The sequence below is a fragment of the Patiria miniata genome, unplaced genomic scaffold (genome assembly GCF_015706575.1).
Source record: "Patiria miniata isolate m_02_andy unplaced genomic scaffold, ASM1570657v1 HiC_scaffold_20, whole genome shotgun sequence".
NCBI classification, from domain to species: domain Eukaryota; kingdom Metazoa; phylum Echinodermata; class Asteroidea; order Valvatida; family Asterinidae; genus Patiria; species Patiria miniata.
Window position 1 is genome coordinate 41661916 of NW_024037059.1, and position 17000 is coordinate 41678915.

The following is a 17000-nucleotide window of genomic DNA, read 5'->3' on the forward strand; positions in this document are numbered from 1 at the left end:
ATTCATCTTTTCTGGGAAATTTACAATTGTAAGGGGTTAGCCGTGCATTTTCACTCAAAATGTGTCTTTTCTGGGAAATTTCAATTGTAAGGGGTTAACCTTGCATTTTCATCAAAATTAGACAAAATTTGTCTTTTCTAGGAAATTTTAAATGTAAGGGGTTAACCTTGCATTTTCACTCAAAATTGAGCAAAATTCATCTTTTCTGGGAAATTTTCAATGTAAGGGGTTAACCTTGCATTTTCATCAAAATTGGGCAAAATTTGTTTTTTTCTAGGAATTTTTAAATGTAAGGGGTTAACCTTGCATTTTCACTCAAAATTGAGCAAAATTCATCTTTTCTGGGAAATTTACAATTGTAAGGGGTTAACCTTGCATTTTCATCAAAATTGGACAAAATTTGTCTTTTCTAGGAAATATTCAATTGTAAGGGGTTAACCTTGCATTTTCATCAAATTTGGACAACATTTTTTTTTTTAGGAAATTTTAAATGTAAGGGGTTAACCTTGCATTTTCACTCAAAATTGAGCAAAATTTGTCTTTTCTAGGAAATTTTAAATGTAAGGGGTTAACCTTGCATTTTCACTCAAAATTGAGCAAAATTCATCTTTTCTGGGAAATTTACAATTGTAAGGGGTTAACCTTGCATTTTCATCAAAATTGGGCAAAATTTGTTTTTTCTAGGAAATTTTAAATGCAAGGGGTTAACCTTGCATTTGAATTTGAATGTTCACAAACTTTCGGGAAGATGAATGTTCAAGGGGTTAACCTTGCTATTTTAATGAAAATCTGGTGAAAATTTGACACTTTTCCTCAAATTACGAGAAAATCACTTTGCAAGGGGTTTACCTTGCTATTTTTCAATAAAACGTCTGTGACAATTTAAATTTTCACAACATTTCCAGTTGACAGTTGACAAATTCTTTTAATTTGAAAACTCAAAATGTACGCATCAAACTTAATCAAAATTTAATTCCATAAATTATAACACTCAGAACAGGATTGTAAAGTCAAACAGTCTTTAGGGAAAACTGTAAATTTCCAAGAATATGTCTTAAGATTTGTTGTATCTACTCTTTCGTAATATTTGAGAACTTCTTATAAATTAAGAACACTAAATTTGGCAATATTTACATCATATCTTCAAACTTGGTTCTAATACTTTCCAAACTTCATTATGTCTACCTGTGATTATGTAAAAGACTTCGACAAAATCAAAACAAATATCCAGACATGACCACTGTATGGGCTCCGTGGGGCAACAAAAGAAGGCGCTTTTGAGACCCCCTTGGACGGGACACCGCATGTGCGTACTGTTACTGGCTCAATCTTTTCTTTAAACCATTTAAACGAAATTCATAAACTATGTTAAATGTGCTTACAATATTGGCATTGAACAGCAAACTATGCTTTATGAACAACAAATAAACCTATTACCTTATTAAGGAACAGTTTCTGGAAACATTAATAATACCAAAGTCTTGTTAGGTTTTGTCCGATTTAAATCAAGTAGTTACTCAACTCAACATTAATTCATTCAGTGATCAATTTTTTGTTAATCGTTTCAGCTAAAATCCAACTTGAAATACAGAAATTCAATAGTTTTGTAAATTTTTCAAGAAAAAACAAGCTCTATCAGAAAAAACGTAATTAAAACAAGGCAAATTGTATTTCTAAAAAATGCAAAATTCATGACTTAAATTTTTTTTTTTTCACCAAATATCTACGTCATCACTTATTTTGGCCGACTATATTTCTCCTGAATTGGTTGGACTTTATGATTACCTTTACTTTTAAAACTTGAACATGGTTTGCAGTCGTTTCTTCATTTGTTCAAGTTCATCTTGTTGCTATAAATAAAAACAAACAGAAGGAAAAACGATAATTTTCCTGGCCTCTCTGTAGACCCAGGTGAAAAAGTAGAGCAGTAGGATCAAAATTAAAAAAACAATTTTGAACATGTTCAAATTTGTCAGGGCTGTTCCTGATCTTTCAAAACTTTTCCATCAAACTAACAGAATCACTCCGCGGCAGCACAAGAACCATCCCGGATTTACTCAAAAGTTGCTATACATGGCAATTCACCGTAAAAATCGTGAATATGTGGACCTAGCATTAGTGAAGGAATTTACCCCTCGGTATATGACAACAAAAAGCAGATAGCAATACTGTCTTTTAGCTGAGCTGTTTTGTGTCTGTAGGTGAGTAGAATGCCATGGTCCAGGTTAAGGTGTTTGACTCACGTACGATGGTACGTGGGTTCGAACCCTGCAAGAAACATGGTGTTTGTGCCCTTGGGCAAGACAATTAACTACAATTGCCTCTCTCCACCCAGGAGTATAAATGGGTACCTGTGAGGGTAGAGGACCAGAGGTCTTGTGATGGAGTTGAGATGGAATTGAGATGGACTTTTGACAAGTGAGATGGACTTTTGACAAGTGAGATGCACTTACCGTGTCTTGAATGACTTGTTTCTGCATGTTGACCATCTGCTGACTCAGTATCTGCCGGACGTTGTGCAGCAGGTGTCTGCCCAGCTGGTTGTTCAACTCTCTGGACTCTGCCTCGTGCTCGTTGTGTAGTGACTTCATTCGATCCACACTACAGGGTGAGTAAAAAAAAAAGAAGAAACCCAAATGTCGGGACCATTGTTCTAGTGAAGTTCTGCATGTAGCACCTTCAAAATCTAGGATATGAAAGCCTTATTCATTTATGTTTCTCTAATAGTACAAGAATCATTCAGATCACTCATGTATTTTTCAAATTACGGAATTTTAAACACAACCACCATTTTAAATTTCTGTCCACGGATCATGAGAAGGTAACTATTCTTTCAGCAAAAGGAAAACAAATCACATAAGGATGTGTGAATTGTTTTCATTTTGCTTATAAAGAATGCACACCTTTTTATGTTATCTGTGGACAGAACTTTAAAACGGTGGTTGTGTTTTAAATTCCGTAACTTGAAAAGTACATAAGTGATTTGGATGATTCTTGTACTAAAAGAAAGCTTATGAATAGGGCTTTCATATCTTAGATTGTAAAAGCCCTACATGCAGAACTTCACTAAAACAATAGTCCCGACATTTGGGTTTCGCTTTTTTTTTACTCACCCTGTACAGAAACAAAACCAGGAGATGTGATACGAGGCTATACTTCAAGAATGTCAATTTGATAAGCACTCAGTGTACTCAGTGCTGGTATCACCTGGGGTCAATTTCACGGCGCTGCTAAGCACAAACATTTGCTCAGCACAAAAAAGTCTGGGTTGGTAAAAGCAGATTACCAGCCAAAACTCCATGTGATGTATATTGCTTGTGATTAGTATTCAGCTGTTGTTTGCTAAGCATGAAAATCACATGGAGTTTCGGCTGGTAACCAAAACACCACGTGATGTATATTGCTTATGATTAGTATTCAGCTGTTGTTTGCTAAGCATGAAAATCACATGGAGTTTCGGCTGGTAACCAAAACACCACGTGATGTATATTGCTTGTGATTAATATTCAGCTGTTGTTTGCTAAGCATGAAAATCACATGGAGTTTCGGCTGGTAACCAAAACACCACGTGATGTATATTGCTTGTGATTAATATTCAGCTGTTGTTTGCTAAGCATGAAAATCACATGGAGTTTCGGCTGGTAACCAAAACACCACGTGATGTATATTGCTTATGATTAGTATTCAGCTGTTGTTTGCTAAGCATGAAAATCACATGGAGTTTCGGCTGGTAACCAAAACACCACGTGATGTATATTGCTTGTGATTAATATTCAGCTGTTGTTTGCTAAGCATGAAAATCACATGGAGTTTCGGCTGGTAACCAAAACACCACGTGATGTATATTGCTTGTGATTAATATTCAGCTGTTGTTTGCTAAGCATGAAAATCACATGGAGTTTCGGCTGGTAACCAAAACACCACGTGATGTATATTGCTTGTGATTAGTATTCAGCTGTTGTTTGCTAAGCATGAAAATCACATGGAGTTTTGGCTGGTAAAAAACCTACTTTCACTAAGCCAGACTTTTTTGTGCTAAGCAAATTTTTGTGCTAATAGCAGCGCCGTGAAATTGGGCCTTGACGACTGTCAATAAGGTCAGTGAGCAGGAAAAACGATAAAACAATTTTTAAAAGCGAACAATACCACCAGAAGTCCACCCTAGCAGTGTTGCACAGGCGACAGAGCTCCACTTACTTTCACTTTCAAGAAGCGACCAATTATATACCTGCCTGCTTAGGGATGCTTAGGGGATCTGGATATATCCTGTTTTCAATTCTGTCAACTTGGATTATAGGTCTCGTTTAAATGACGTAACTTCCTACAGATCATCAAAGTGCATCAGCATTTTGAGCGTCAACTTGCATAACGCGCATCAGCTGCGTCACATTTTGAACACATTTCGAGCAACAAGCGCGCGTGTTTGGAACATTTTCAACACAGTGCAATGGGTAGTACGGGAACCGGGTGTCCAATTGCAAAAAGACATGGGTACCCGTTAAAGAAGCCCAACCCCAAAAATCACATCTTGGATGTTGCTGTTCAAATTGTTCCTAAAGGTCTGAACGATAATACAACCTCATTGGTGCGTCAATTAAGAAAAATACAAGATACAACTGAGCTTATAGCTTTATGGTGTAAATTTGCAATCTGCGAGCATCATAAACGTGAAATATGTTTCGTTTCCCATGTTGCCTGGTTTTCATTTTGAAAATCCCCAAAACTTATGACATTCAAACCCTTTCTTTTTCTTTGTCTGAGAAGTTACTAAATGATTTGTAAAGTTGGCAGATCCCATAATCTGGAACCGGTTCTGACATGAACATGGCACACAACCCTATCCCTGTTTAATTTGTCTGTTTATACGAACCAAATTTGTAAGAATGCAAGTTTGAATCTCCTTGAGGAGGATGTTACTCACTGTGTCAGCAACGTAGAGCTGGTCTTGCGACAGTGCTGCTCCAGAATACTTTGCAGCTTACTATAGGCAGTCTTAAGGTGCCCAAGCTCATCCTCCAAGGATACAATCTGTTCCAGAAGACAGTTCTTGAACTCCTCCTGAGCGTTGCTCCTGAATAATGACACAAAGGAATTGTAGGGATGAGTTTCTAAGGAACTGTCCTGAGCTCTGAGAATTAAGTTGTTCTCACTAGTGCCATTTTCAATTGCGACCGGAAGAGAGCCAGCTGAAAGCGTCCATGTGGAGTGCCACAAACGTGATGGTGAGGACCTGGATCTGCTGGGCTAAACCCTGGAGCAAGCCAGCTTTGGAGAAGTGTGGTTCTTTGCGCTGACTCTTACGTCTTCTTGGTAGGATGTCGAAAAGAAGGAAACCCACTTTTGACAGGAATTTTAACTTGTTTGAATTTTTTTTTATAATGTAGTGAAGTAGAGCTGTTCAATCATATGTGGTGACAATTAATTTTTGCAAGAATAGTGTTATTATTGTTATTTGAATACAAGTCACAAAAATCACTGTCTTCAAATCAAGCTTTGGAGCTCAGTCAAGCGGATGGAATAAAGCCGTCCATGGACATTGATAAGTAATGAAGGGTTCCAGAGGAGGGGTTCATCATACCTTGCTTGATGCTGCTGGGACCAGAGTTTAGACACTCGTGTCTGCGTTGTCCTCACTGCTCCGTCCGTCAGCTGACGGGCTTGCGATTGCTTTGTCTGATGGGCAGAGAAAAGAAGAAACAATCTTATTATTTACTTTATAAAATACTAATTTAAGCACCGTCGATATCCCTTGATTATTCGATAATGTTTTGATATCATGCTTTCATGTTTTGATGACATTGCGATTTCATTTTTTTTAAAAATCATATCGAAAAAGTAGAACATTTCGATATTGAGGAATGATATTGAATTCGTGGTCTCCAGTGTAATGCAAAACCTCAAAAATGCTTCCCTTGTTTTTCTTTTTGGCTTGGAGAAGTTTCGTTGTCAGCCATATATTTTCGTACATCCTCTCATCGGCAATGCCCGGCGCTTGATGAAACTAATTGAACGAGCAATGTGCTCTGGGAAACGGCGTGGCCGGAATTACTTTTTGGGCGGTTTGAAGAAGTTCCATTGTCTGATATGTTCCCAAATATTGCTCGCCAGTAATGCCTGGCATTGCAATTGAATAAAGCTTATACTAATTAAAAAAAAAAAAAAAAGATCAAGGGGTAACATAAAGTTGATCGTTAGTGAGCTGACGAAGCTCCTCATCAGACAAGTGCTTATCCCTTCATTCCTTAGCGTGAAGAAAAATATGAAATAGTGTTTCTTGGAGATGTTCCGAAGAGAAATGCTCCTGTGTTTTGAGTCTTCAGATGCTCCTTTAATTACCTGCATTTTCCGTTTCATTTTCTGGCTGATGGCATTCATCATCTGTTTAATTTGCATTTGCAAACTACTATGGGACTGAGGCGACGAGAGGAGGGCGTCATTGCTGTTATCGTCACTGTTCTCTGCATCCTCCTCTAGGGGCAAAGTTGGGCTGCTGACAGCTAATGAGTAAATCAGAAAGAAGAGAATCACACAGAGAAAGCTACGTCACTATTTATTGGATGTTCAAAGACAGACCCTACCCAGTTACTGAGTCATCAAGGGTAGTGATTTTTGGTGTAAATCTACATCACATGCCAAAGAGTGCACTTTAAACCATCACTGATTTCATCAGGATAATCCTGTTGAATCACTGATTGGAGCCAAAAGGCTTTTACTGAAATGCGGACTAATGTGCAATTAGTCATGACAATGCGAAAAATTCTGAACAAAGTACAAAAGACTCTTCAACATCTGACATTTCTTACTTGAAGAGATAAACTACTTGACACATCACAAAATCTAATGATAAATAATAAATTACATTTACATATCACTTCAAAGCGTTCTCTGTGTGAATAAGAATGATTTTAACTCGGTTTTGAATGAGTTTATCGAGTGTGTGTCTTGAATGTGTGGGAGGAGTAGGTTTGAGTGTAGCAAAGACCCCAAAACCTTCTTGCTTACCTCCCTTGAAGAGCTTCTTGGGTCTCAGGGATCCTTGACTGTTGTGCTGCGCTGATACACTTGGGTGTACCTCATTATCATTATCTGAGATGACATCTACATCTTGTTCAATGTCTTCTTGACTTTCATCTCCTTCATCGTCGTTGAAGAGATCACCATACTTACGCTTCAGAGTTGAGGTGGTGGGACGGACCAAGGAGGAAGGACCTGAGTTGTTCATAAAAACTTCAGTCAAGTGTTGTTCTCGTTGTTCAAGTTCTTGTTGTACCACAGAATGTTATCTTAGTTGTCACTTGTTATCGTACGTATGTCATCGTATGTCGATCACAACAAGTCAATCAGAAGGCAATAACAAGTCGTCAAATAAAATGACAAGTGATTAAAATGAACTGTGACTGAGGAATCCCTCTACTGTTTTTCATTCTTGTTATGTGTGGCCTCACTTGTGATTTGACTCATGAAGGACTTGAATAGACCCTGTGCACAGTGCACCATGACAGTGGGCAGGTTTTGTTACTTACATTCAGTTACATTGAAAGCACAAAGTGTCAAATCATGTGTGTCACATAGGAACAAAGACATGCCCACTGTCATGGCGCACCGTGCAAAGGGTCTATACAACTGTAGTTTGTGGAGTAAGTGGCGGTTGGGTTTGTATGTAACTACAGTAGGGACTTATTTTCTTAAAAAAAACTATGGAAGTGGTGAAAATGGAGTCTCAGGCTGGAGGGATTTATCAACAATTTTGAACTATACAAATTGATTAAACATATTTAAAAAAGTTTGTTTTCTTCAAAGTGAAATGGATTCTTTTGTACCTGACTTTACTGGCTCATCTTGATGTACTTCTGGTGTCGAATCCTCCGCATAATCTGGGTTAGAGTCAAAAGTGACTTGCTGAAATATAAAAAAGGAACAGTTTGAGAAATTGTTACTTTTATAGTCAATTTTTGAAAGGCTATTACTTAATTAAACTAACAGAAATCATTGAACAAATATCCCAACCAGCAGTTTAGAAACTGCCGGGAGTTTTGTGCAGACACATTGTACATAATATGTGACCTGTTCTGTCAAAATCAGACTTTTCTGGGCATATGGTCAAAATGAGTTTTTTGCATATTGTTAAAATATGTTCTTTTTCCTTTTAATAGGTGGTTTAATTTTTTAATCCGGTCATTCCAGGGCAGAGTTATGCTATTTTGAAGTTCATTGTGTTTAAAAGTAGAAAATGGCCACGAACGTCACAAAACAGTAATTTCTTTAACTGATATATCTTAACAAATCGTCAAAAATACTACATTTAGAGTTCAACTTAGGGTTTCAAACTTTTATAGTATATTTTAGACATGTTCAGGATTACAAATATGCACAAATTTGAAAATCGAAAAAAAAATCACCCCACAGCGTTTTTTAAGCCCTATCTCAATTTCAATCTCTGCCCAGAAGCGTCTGCTTTTGACAGAATAGGGGCCAATTTCATAGAGCTGCTTAAGCACAAAATTTGCTTAAGCACAAAAACGTCTTGCTTAATAAAATCAGGTTACCGGCCAAAACTCCATGCGATTGTTATGCTAAGTAAACAACAGCTAAATACCAGTCACAAGCAATGTACATCACATGGAGTTTTGGCCGGTAACCTAATTTTACTAAGCAATGTTTTTTCGTGCTTAAGCAAATTTTCTGCTTAAGCAGCTCTATGAAACTGGGCCCAGGTCACATATAAGCCAGTAACTGCATAAGCGCACAATGATGGGACACGGGTCATTCAGGATAATCGACGCACATTGAAAGCGCATGAACGCGCACAGACCCGGGCACTCAACGCTCGCGTGTTAATTACAAGCAGAATGGGTGTCCGCGTAACATCACGCATCATCATGTCAGCGATTTTATCCCGAATGACCTTTGACATGGACGACTTCATTGAGATACCGAACTGGCTTGTTCATCCTCTCATAAACATATGGTTCCCCGATAGAACCTGATCCTACCTTCGGTGTTTTCCCTGAGGAGCTTGAGCACCTGCTGGAAATGGAGGGGATCGTCAAGGATTTTGGGGTAACCAAATCAGGCAGAAGATCAGCCCTAATGTCATCCACCAAGACTAAAGGAGTGATAGGGAATGGGTCCTCATATTCAAGTGTGTTGTCGACATCTCGGGCAATCTCGATGCTGGATTCCTTGTCTTCTTCTGAAGATTGCAGTGAGCGAGGTGTGCTGGCGATCTGGGGTGCAGACTATAATGAAACAAGCAAACAGCGGAAAAGGCAAAGTGAAGACGTGATTTTCAAAATTCAATATCCTCTCAAGCTGTGCTTAATCTTCAGCTCTGGGGCCTGTAAGACTCAAACCAAGACTCCAGTTACTTAGACTCGTATTATGATTTGATAATCAATGGCAAAAAAAAAATCTAAGATGACAACCTGTTTCTTTCAACTCAGGTAGCTAGAATTTGAAAAGCTTGAGCATGGCGCCAAATAAAGTGACCAACCAGAGATTGGGGAAAATGCCTTGACGGGAGACCGGTCCATTATGGCCTTTAGCTCCAGAGATTTTTATGTCTTGTTGCGCCCATTCCTTATTCCCCTATTAACTCATTTGCTAAGCTCATAAGACACCGTATAAGACTGGTTTGACTTAAGGATGACTTTGACACTCAAGTTCCTGAATTTGAGCGATTCACAATGCAGTGCGCCACCAAGAGTTTGCCACATAGAGTTAATTTTTTCCATTGCATTGATGTCGACAAATTCGCAGTGCGGGACATTTGAAATTGTTTGTTTTTCTGGTCAGTACTTTTGTATGATTCGAGTATCTGTTTGTCCTTTTCATTTCTTTTATCACTGTGGTTTTTTTTCTTAAGGCGACAGATGCTGTGCCCTACACATTAGCTTAACTTGTCTACTGACACTCATTCAAATGGGCCATGTTTTGTCAAACCGTAAACTTGCAAAATGGACTCTCAATGGCAAACTCTTGGTGGGGCACTGCATTGTGAATCGCCCAAATTACCTTGACAGTCTTGTTGCTCCTTTGAGACTTGTTCAACAGGCTCTGATCTGGTGATTGGAGCCCTGGCTGACTGTCAGAGAAGCTGGAGTCACCCTTCTGGTAGTAGTACATGCACGCGCCTAGACCCTCCACATCCGAGTCCTGGGAATCTCTGGGTGTTGGCTTCTTTTGCTTTTTCCTTTGTACAGCCGGTGGCCCTCTCTGGAAAAATTGTAAAAGGTTTGAAATTTGGAATGGATTTCAGATTATTCCTTGCCTTGCATGTCAGACTTTATAAGCCAGAATTCAGTCTGAATTGAGCGTCCGAGACAAGTTCTCACTGGGCCGATTGCAGCTGTCGCGCACTGATCCAATTATAGCAACCAGGCGCGCGTGTGCTTCATGCCAATGCTTGCGCGCGCCTCGCTGAATAACAAAATGAACTACTACTTTGATTTTCCTACGGCGCGTCTTAAGAAGCACCGTTGGAAAGGCCTTCTTTTGTTGATTACTTCAAAATGACAGCTTGCCAGAAAGAATAATATCACAGGGAGATTAGTCTCCTTACTATCTTTCAACCAAGTATGTTTTTCAACAAGAATTACTTTTTGGATGGCTGCAAATGATGGACTCTGGCTTTAAGGTGTTTATAACCGTTGACCAATCCTCGACAGATGACTCGGCTGATTCTACACTTTACTGTTGTAAACATTTGTGGGATCAGCAGGATGCAAATAGAAAACCTGCATAGGGCAGTAATTTAATTGTCTCCTATACTGAAATGAACCAGAGTGTAATACCTGCTTCCTTTTCAGTTTTTCCCTTCTCTGTCTGGGTTGCTTCTTGAAGGTTGTCTCTGGGTTTACCATGTAGGGCTGAGGCACCCATGTCTTGCTTTGGGTCTTGGAGTAAGTAGTCACCTGATGCCAGGCACCATATCCGTCATACAGTGATCATTGATGAGATGGAGGTATGCGATGATTGGGGGGAGGGTGGAGGCAGATGGCAAGGGGAACACAAAAGGTGATTGGGTGAGAATCAAAAAGATGCATCAGGATATAGGAATTGAACCAAATGGTCAGGGTGGATCTGGATATCCTGTTTTTAATTCCGTCAACTTGGATTATAGGTCTCGTGCATCATCATTTTGGGCGTCAACTTACATAATGCGCATCGGCTGCGTCACATTTTGAACACATTTTCGAGCAACAAGTGTGCATGTTTGGAACATTATCAACACTGCGCAATGCGTGCTTGATTGCGTAAAATATGCAGTTGCAGTTCTCCTACAGAGATGGCCGTCATTGAGCGAGCCCTATTAAAGTGAAAAATTTTGACACTTCTGGTTTTCAATAATAGCGAAACTGGACACAAGCCTTCCTTTTGATTCCACATTGAAAGCAGGAAGGGAGAGTGAAGCTAGGGAATGAAGGTGATAATTCAACTGGGAGTAGCACAGACAACCATGATGACAATGGGCGTATTCAAATCCCCTTTCTCGAGTGACCAAGTGTTCTCGCGTTGACGATTAAAAGTGAGTTTGGATCAGTGCAGCTGGCCATGCATTCAAGATGGCAGCTGCCATATATACACCACCAAATAAAAAGAAGAAAAACAAATTATCCTATTAAAATAATTTACAAAGTGGCAAAGACAAGCCCATTCTATACTCATGCACACTTTCTTTTTGATCATTGAAACTGCTTCCGCACTACAGGAGTGTTTTCAATTTTATGCACAAAAAATTAACGCTAGTTGCAGTATTTTGTTCTTGACATTCTTCATCTACTTCCCAATAAATCGGAAGTGAAACTCCTGTTCCCGAACACCGTTCCAAGTTGGTTCCTGTCATTCGAAACCCTGTGCTCGTGTTCAGTTAACATGAGAATGGGGTTTTGAGTATGCCCAATAATAGCAATGGGTGGAGATGACGCTGATAGACAAATGAATAATTATGATACAAAATCTGGATACCTTCTGTTTGGGTTTCTCAGCCAGCCAGCTTCTTTCGCTTACTGCGTCAGACTCTGTTCGTTTCTTGCTGGAATGAGGCAGTGGCTCCGGAGAGATCGCTCCAGAGTTTTCACGCTCCTGTTGGGTTTTCTCAACTTCATCATTGGACTCGGCTTCTCTGCATTTGGTCACAAGGACAAAGGCATGTATTGCTAAAAAAGTCCTCAACTAGGCATTTTGAGGGATGGTCTTCTTTCTCAGTAAGGACATTTGGGGAAAAAAACCAAACTTTTGGACAATTTTTTCATTTTCTAAAAAAAGAATGGTTTAAATGTTAAAGCTTATTACTGAAAGAAAAAAGCAACATTTGGCAGAGCTTTTGATCCAATTTTACCTGGCCTTGTTTTGATAGTTGATGTTCGACCGTGTTGCTCCTAGTCTTCTTCCAGACTTCTTAACAATGTTCTGAAAGAGAAATTCAAGACATTGGAACACAAAAGAAATTGCGAGATCTTGAATACTAGACTGTTCTGAGCTGTACTACTGAGATATTTCACCCGAGTTCTCCGTCTTGTGCTCTGCCATTTTGTTTATTCTGGGCAACCATGGAACCAAAAAAAACCCCCATAAACTGCATTATGGAATCTGGGAAATAGCATTATGGAATCTGGGATATTTCACTTTCTAATGCACAATTAGCAAGACTGAACTTAAGATGTTCATGACCAACCTCACAAACTTTGCTGAAGTTTTCCACCGACACATTATCTGTGGCATCGTGGTCGTCACTAGAGACTATGACAGGGTCCTCTCGATTGGCGACCTCCTCAGACTCAACTTCTACAATCTCCACTCCAAAGTTTCTCTTGCTTCTTGGTGGCATCTTACGGCTGCTTGTCTGCTCCTTGTAGGATGCTTTCATCCTTTTCTCCCTGTCAGTGGATGCTTCAGGGGATGTATTGCTTGGCTGTTCCATTCGTGGCCCGGACTGAGTTCTCTGCCTATTTGCCTTTTGTCCACTGCATGATGAACCATTTCATACAAATTATAGCGAGTTTTTATCAAGAGAAATTCTTTTTTGAGAATAATGAAAAACTTGCCAGTACATGAACATTGGGCAATTGTACAACCACAACAAATGGAAAAAGTAAAAGATTTGCAAGCAATCCAACAGCTCAGGAGTTTTATATGTAGTAAACTAAAGACTTACTCACCTGTTGTCCTGTCTGTTCTTTCTGTTTTCCAACAGCAGCTCACTAAATGCTTCTGCAGCCCCCCTTCTTGGGATTTTTCTCTCCAGGAACTGCCTCTGTGTGCCGGTGAGACTCTCTACAAAGCTTTGCACATCCTCGTCAGAGTATTGGTCAATGTTGGCTACTGATGAAGACAGTTGCATATTTTGGGGGCTGGATGTCATCGGTGCCGCATCTCGGGGTTGTTCAATATCTGAAAGCTCTTCTGGACTTGGAGGCGGCTTGTTGGTATTTCTCCTCGTGTACCGCCTGCCTGCATCATTTAGTTTGTCATCGCCAGTATCGGAGGGCTCTTTGGGACTTTGGACTAGCCTGTCCGAGGGATTTCGATATTTACGATTTGATGCCACCCTGGGTTGTTCCGTGTCTGACAGAACTGGGCTTAGTGACTTTTTGCTTGGTACGACATGCTTGGCAGGGACCTTTCTCTTAGCTTGAGTATTTTTGGCTGCCTTTGCCATAGGAGACCGCTTCTTCCTGATACGTGGCTTGAGGCCGACACTCGCACAACTCTCAGAGTCTGCAAAGTCATAAACAGAGAGATCAATTGTGTCCGGAGTTGACTTCTGAAGCAAGCCTTTCTCTTTGGCAGGCACTGACCTCTTGGCAGGATTGATGGGTTCCTGGGCTGAGTCCGGATCAGAACTTGCCTCCGAGGAATCATCAAAGGATTGGCTCAGTTTTTGTATTTCTCCCTGAGCTGCCTTAGCTGCGGCACGCTGACTTCTTGCCCTCGGTTTAGGTTCTTCTGCAGCAGGCCTCTCCTTTACTGACTTGCCTCCTCTCTTCTTGGGCTGCTTCTTCACCTTGTCTACCCCCTTCTTTGGTCTGCCCCTTTTTGGATGGGCTTCCATCTGGGAGGTGAAGTCCAACTGGGAGAGCTCCTGACTTGATTGAGGTGTGAGAGGGGGAACCTTACGGAATGCCCTAGAAGGAGGCAGTGGTTTGGATGTCTTAGGGACAGAGGCTTTACTATCAGCGGCCTTGGTCTTCTTAATATCAGTCTCTTGCTCTTCCTCTTTCAACTGGATCCTGCAAGGATGATGTTATTCATAAAATTGATCAGACAGTCTCACCATGAGATAAATGACATAAAACAAGTTGTAAGGACATTGGCATCATCAATTCAAATAATTTTACAAGACCAAATTGAGGAGCAATGACAGATTTGTTATGATTTTTCTCTTTTCATGACTTCTACCTCTACACAGCATTAATATTTAAATTAACAAGACCCCTGATATAAATCAATGGTAAAATCCTCTACACGTTGACAAAAATAACTCAATTATCTGCTTAATATTTCCACATTTTCTAATTATAAGAATATTAAAAAATTATTCAAAAAGGAAAAATGTTTTAAAATTCCTCACAGCCTAAGCTGACAATTTTACCTTGAGGGAACAGCAGTGCGTGCTGCTGTTATGTTAGACTGAAGCTGTCCAGAGGGAGGAAGTGAGTCTGGAATAATGTCCACTACACTCTCCTGTGTGGGAATGGAGCTGGGGATCACAACATCTGGAAAAGAAATACATTAAACGTAAACTGATTGGCTTGCTCTTAGACTTGGCCAATTCTGTGAGCTCAACATGAAACTCAGGCCAAAGCTGAAGCTTCCTGCTACACTTTCAATAAGAAGCCGCAGTTATGAGATAAATTTTATTTCATTAACCTTCCCGTTACCTGTTTCTAAAGCATCTTGCTCGCCTTGCTTGTTCTCCATCAGCATACCTCCATTGTCGCTATACAATCTGAACTTCCTTGAGGGCTTCTTTGTCTTGGAATCTTTTTCTCCTCCAGAAGAAACTTGCTCCTCCCCCTGGTGTTCAACACTGTTTCCTTGCGGCTCTTGATGCTTCATAGCACTGCTGGCCTTTGGAGGAGCTGCTTTATTGATCCGATTCCTGAGCTGTCGTCTCTGTTGAGGTGGACTCTCTCCGCTTGAAACGGGTCCTGGATCGGATCTTTGCCCATCGCTTTGACCATGGTAGCCATTTTGTGTCACTGCCTGAGGGATGCTCTTACTAGAAGCAGGTCCAGGATCGGATCTGCTCCCTGTGTCTGGCTCAGCATCTTGGAAGCCAGAGAGCTCCATCAGATGAGGCTTCTTAGAAGCTTCTTGCTGGAGCTTCTGTCGGAGCCTGGTAGGGGTGCCACAGGAGCTAATGCTGATACCAGATGATATGGATGACTTCTTGCCAATGGATCGACAACTGGCAACCGACTCGTTGGCGCTGTCTGTAGCTTTGTCTGAGATGACAATCTGGAGCGGTGTCTTGACTCTCTTTGTTGATGACGAGTTGGGTCTGACTGGTGTTTTTGGTTGGGTAAAATCTGCAAGTAAGCCACATTGATCTCATCTGAATGCACACTTAATTTGGCAATCAGAATTAATGACAAATCAATCATAAAATCTAAGCTAAGGCCAAAAAAAAAAGTCTCCGGTTTCTGGTATGGAGCTTGCCCAAAAAGTGGTGCGGCGACGCGGCTTTTTGTTTTTTTTACCCGACTTTTTTGCTTCAAATGTCGGCTGAATGGGCTATGACTGCAAATGGTGCACGACTAAACTTAGTGCAAATGTATGGGAGTCCAGAGAGGCCACATAAAGCTTATTCTCGATCATTACCCCATCTAAAAACACGTTAAAATTGTGCATCAGCAGGATTCCAGTCAAACCAGTGAGTTTGGCGGTTTTGAGACATCATCTTTCATTGAAAAAAAAACTTTTTCATTTTGCCGACGCGCATGGCTACGGCGACGCGCGCGCATACCAGAAACCGGAGACTTTTTTTTTTTGGCCTAAAGGTACAAGAATTTGACATGTGTTTGAGGCATTCTGGCAAAATGAGACAGAACTGGGCACAGAAAAATGTAAAAAAACGAAACATGGGAGAGTTATGTTTTGATTTTCAGATTTATTGATATTTATTAATAATGTTATACGTCTGCCACACATTTGAAAGAAATAGTATAAAAATCGTGGAATAACAGCGTTTTTAATGAAAAAAACCAATTGGCATCTTTCATTTTCGCAAACACAAACCCCAAAACTTTAAAGGCCTTTTCCTTAGTATTTTACTTTTTTTGAGATGTCCAAAAATGCGAACTTTAAACAGCGTAACTTGTCAACGGAATGTCCGATTGAAGTGCAACACACAGTATTGTAAGTAGAAATGTATTCTCTTTCCCAAAACCTGGAACTTCTCATTTCAACCTTTGCCCAGTCCTGTCTCATTTCGCCAGAACGCCTCACATCTATGGACTCCAAAGACATAACTTGATCTTTTACCTGATTTTTTGTGCAGTGGCTTGACAGAAACCCCTGATTTGTGAGATGCTAATGATGACGCTGATCTGGAGCCACTACATACAGAGGAACCCTGGGCAGCCATCCTCTTGGCCATGGTTGGAGTCCACATTGGACTGTGCGCAACTGAAACCTTACGCTTAGTTGGTACTTCAGATCTGGATGTCTGAAATTTCAAAAACATCATACGTTTTATTTACTACAATTCTCACCAGCCTACTTTTTTTGTAGGAGTGGGGGGGGGGGGGGGGGGGGGGGGGGGGGGGGTGGTGGTTTTGATTCACATTTTGTAGAGTTTGGAAAGGATAAGGATAACAACTAAGCACATCTCCTATGAGAATGTTGTTCATTTGGGTGTTATTTGATTTTCTGTATTTTTAGTTCCTTCTCTCTTATGAATAGTTTATGCGGTACCCGCTGCTATATACAGTAGATTCGAACCAGCCAACCGAGTCCGATAGCTCAGTGGTCGAGTGGTAAGACATCTGCACTGG

The 17000-nt window shown here is 40.3% G+C and overlaps 1 protein-coding gene across 1 annotated transcript in view; it reads right to left on the minus strand.

Annotated features, from left to right (window-relative positions):
* Nucleotides 1-887: 887 nt before the first annotated feature.
* The window catches only part of LOC119729273, a 28323-nt gene continuing 12210 nt past the window's right edge, over nucleotides 888-17000 (minus strand). Inside the window, exons 15-31 of the mRNA XM_038201877.1 lie at nucleotides 16489-16672; nucleotides 14883-15533; nucleotides 14594-14717; nucleotides 13161-14231; nucleotides 12677-12965; nucleotides 12341-12411; nucleotides 11968-12124; nucleotides 10794-10913; nucleotides 10015-10215; nucleotides 8994-9239; nucleotides 7821-7899; nucleotides 7003-7209; nucleotides 6337-6497; nucleotides 5579-5673; nucleotides 4922-5071; nucleotides 2454-2601; nucleotides 888-1850 (exon numbers count right to left, since the gene is read on the minus strand). Of these exons, the coding sequence (XP_038057805.1) occupies nucleotides 1794-1850; nucleotides 2454-2601; nucleotides 4922-5071; nucleotides 5579-5673; nucleotides 6337-6497; nucleotides 7003-7209; nucleotides 7821-7899; nucleotides 8994-9239; nucleotides 10015-10215; nucleotides 10794-10913; nucleotides 11968-12124; nucleotides 12341-12411; nucleotides 12677-12965; nucleotides 13161-14231; nucleotides 14594-14717; nucleotides 14883-15533; nucleotides 16489-16672 (4011 nt within the window). The 3' untranslated portion in view covers nucleotides 888-1793. The remainder of the gene's footprint in view (nucleotides 1851-2453; nucleotides 2602-4921; nucleotides 5072-5578; nucleotides 5674-6336; nucleotides 6498-7002; nucleotides 7210-7820; nucleotides 7900-8993; nucleotides 9240-10014; nucleotides 10216-10793; nucleotides 10914-11967; nucleotides 12125-12340; nucleotides 12412-12676; nucleotides 12966-13160; nucleotides 14232-14593; nucleotides 14718-14882; nucleotides 15534-16488; nucleotides 16673-17000) is intronic.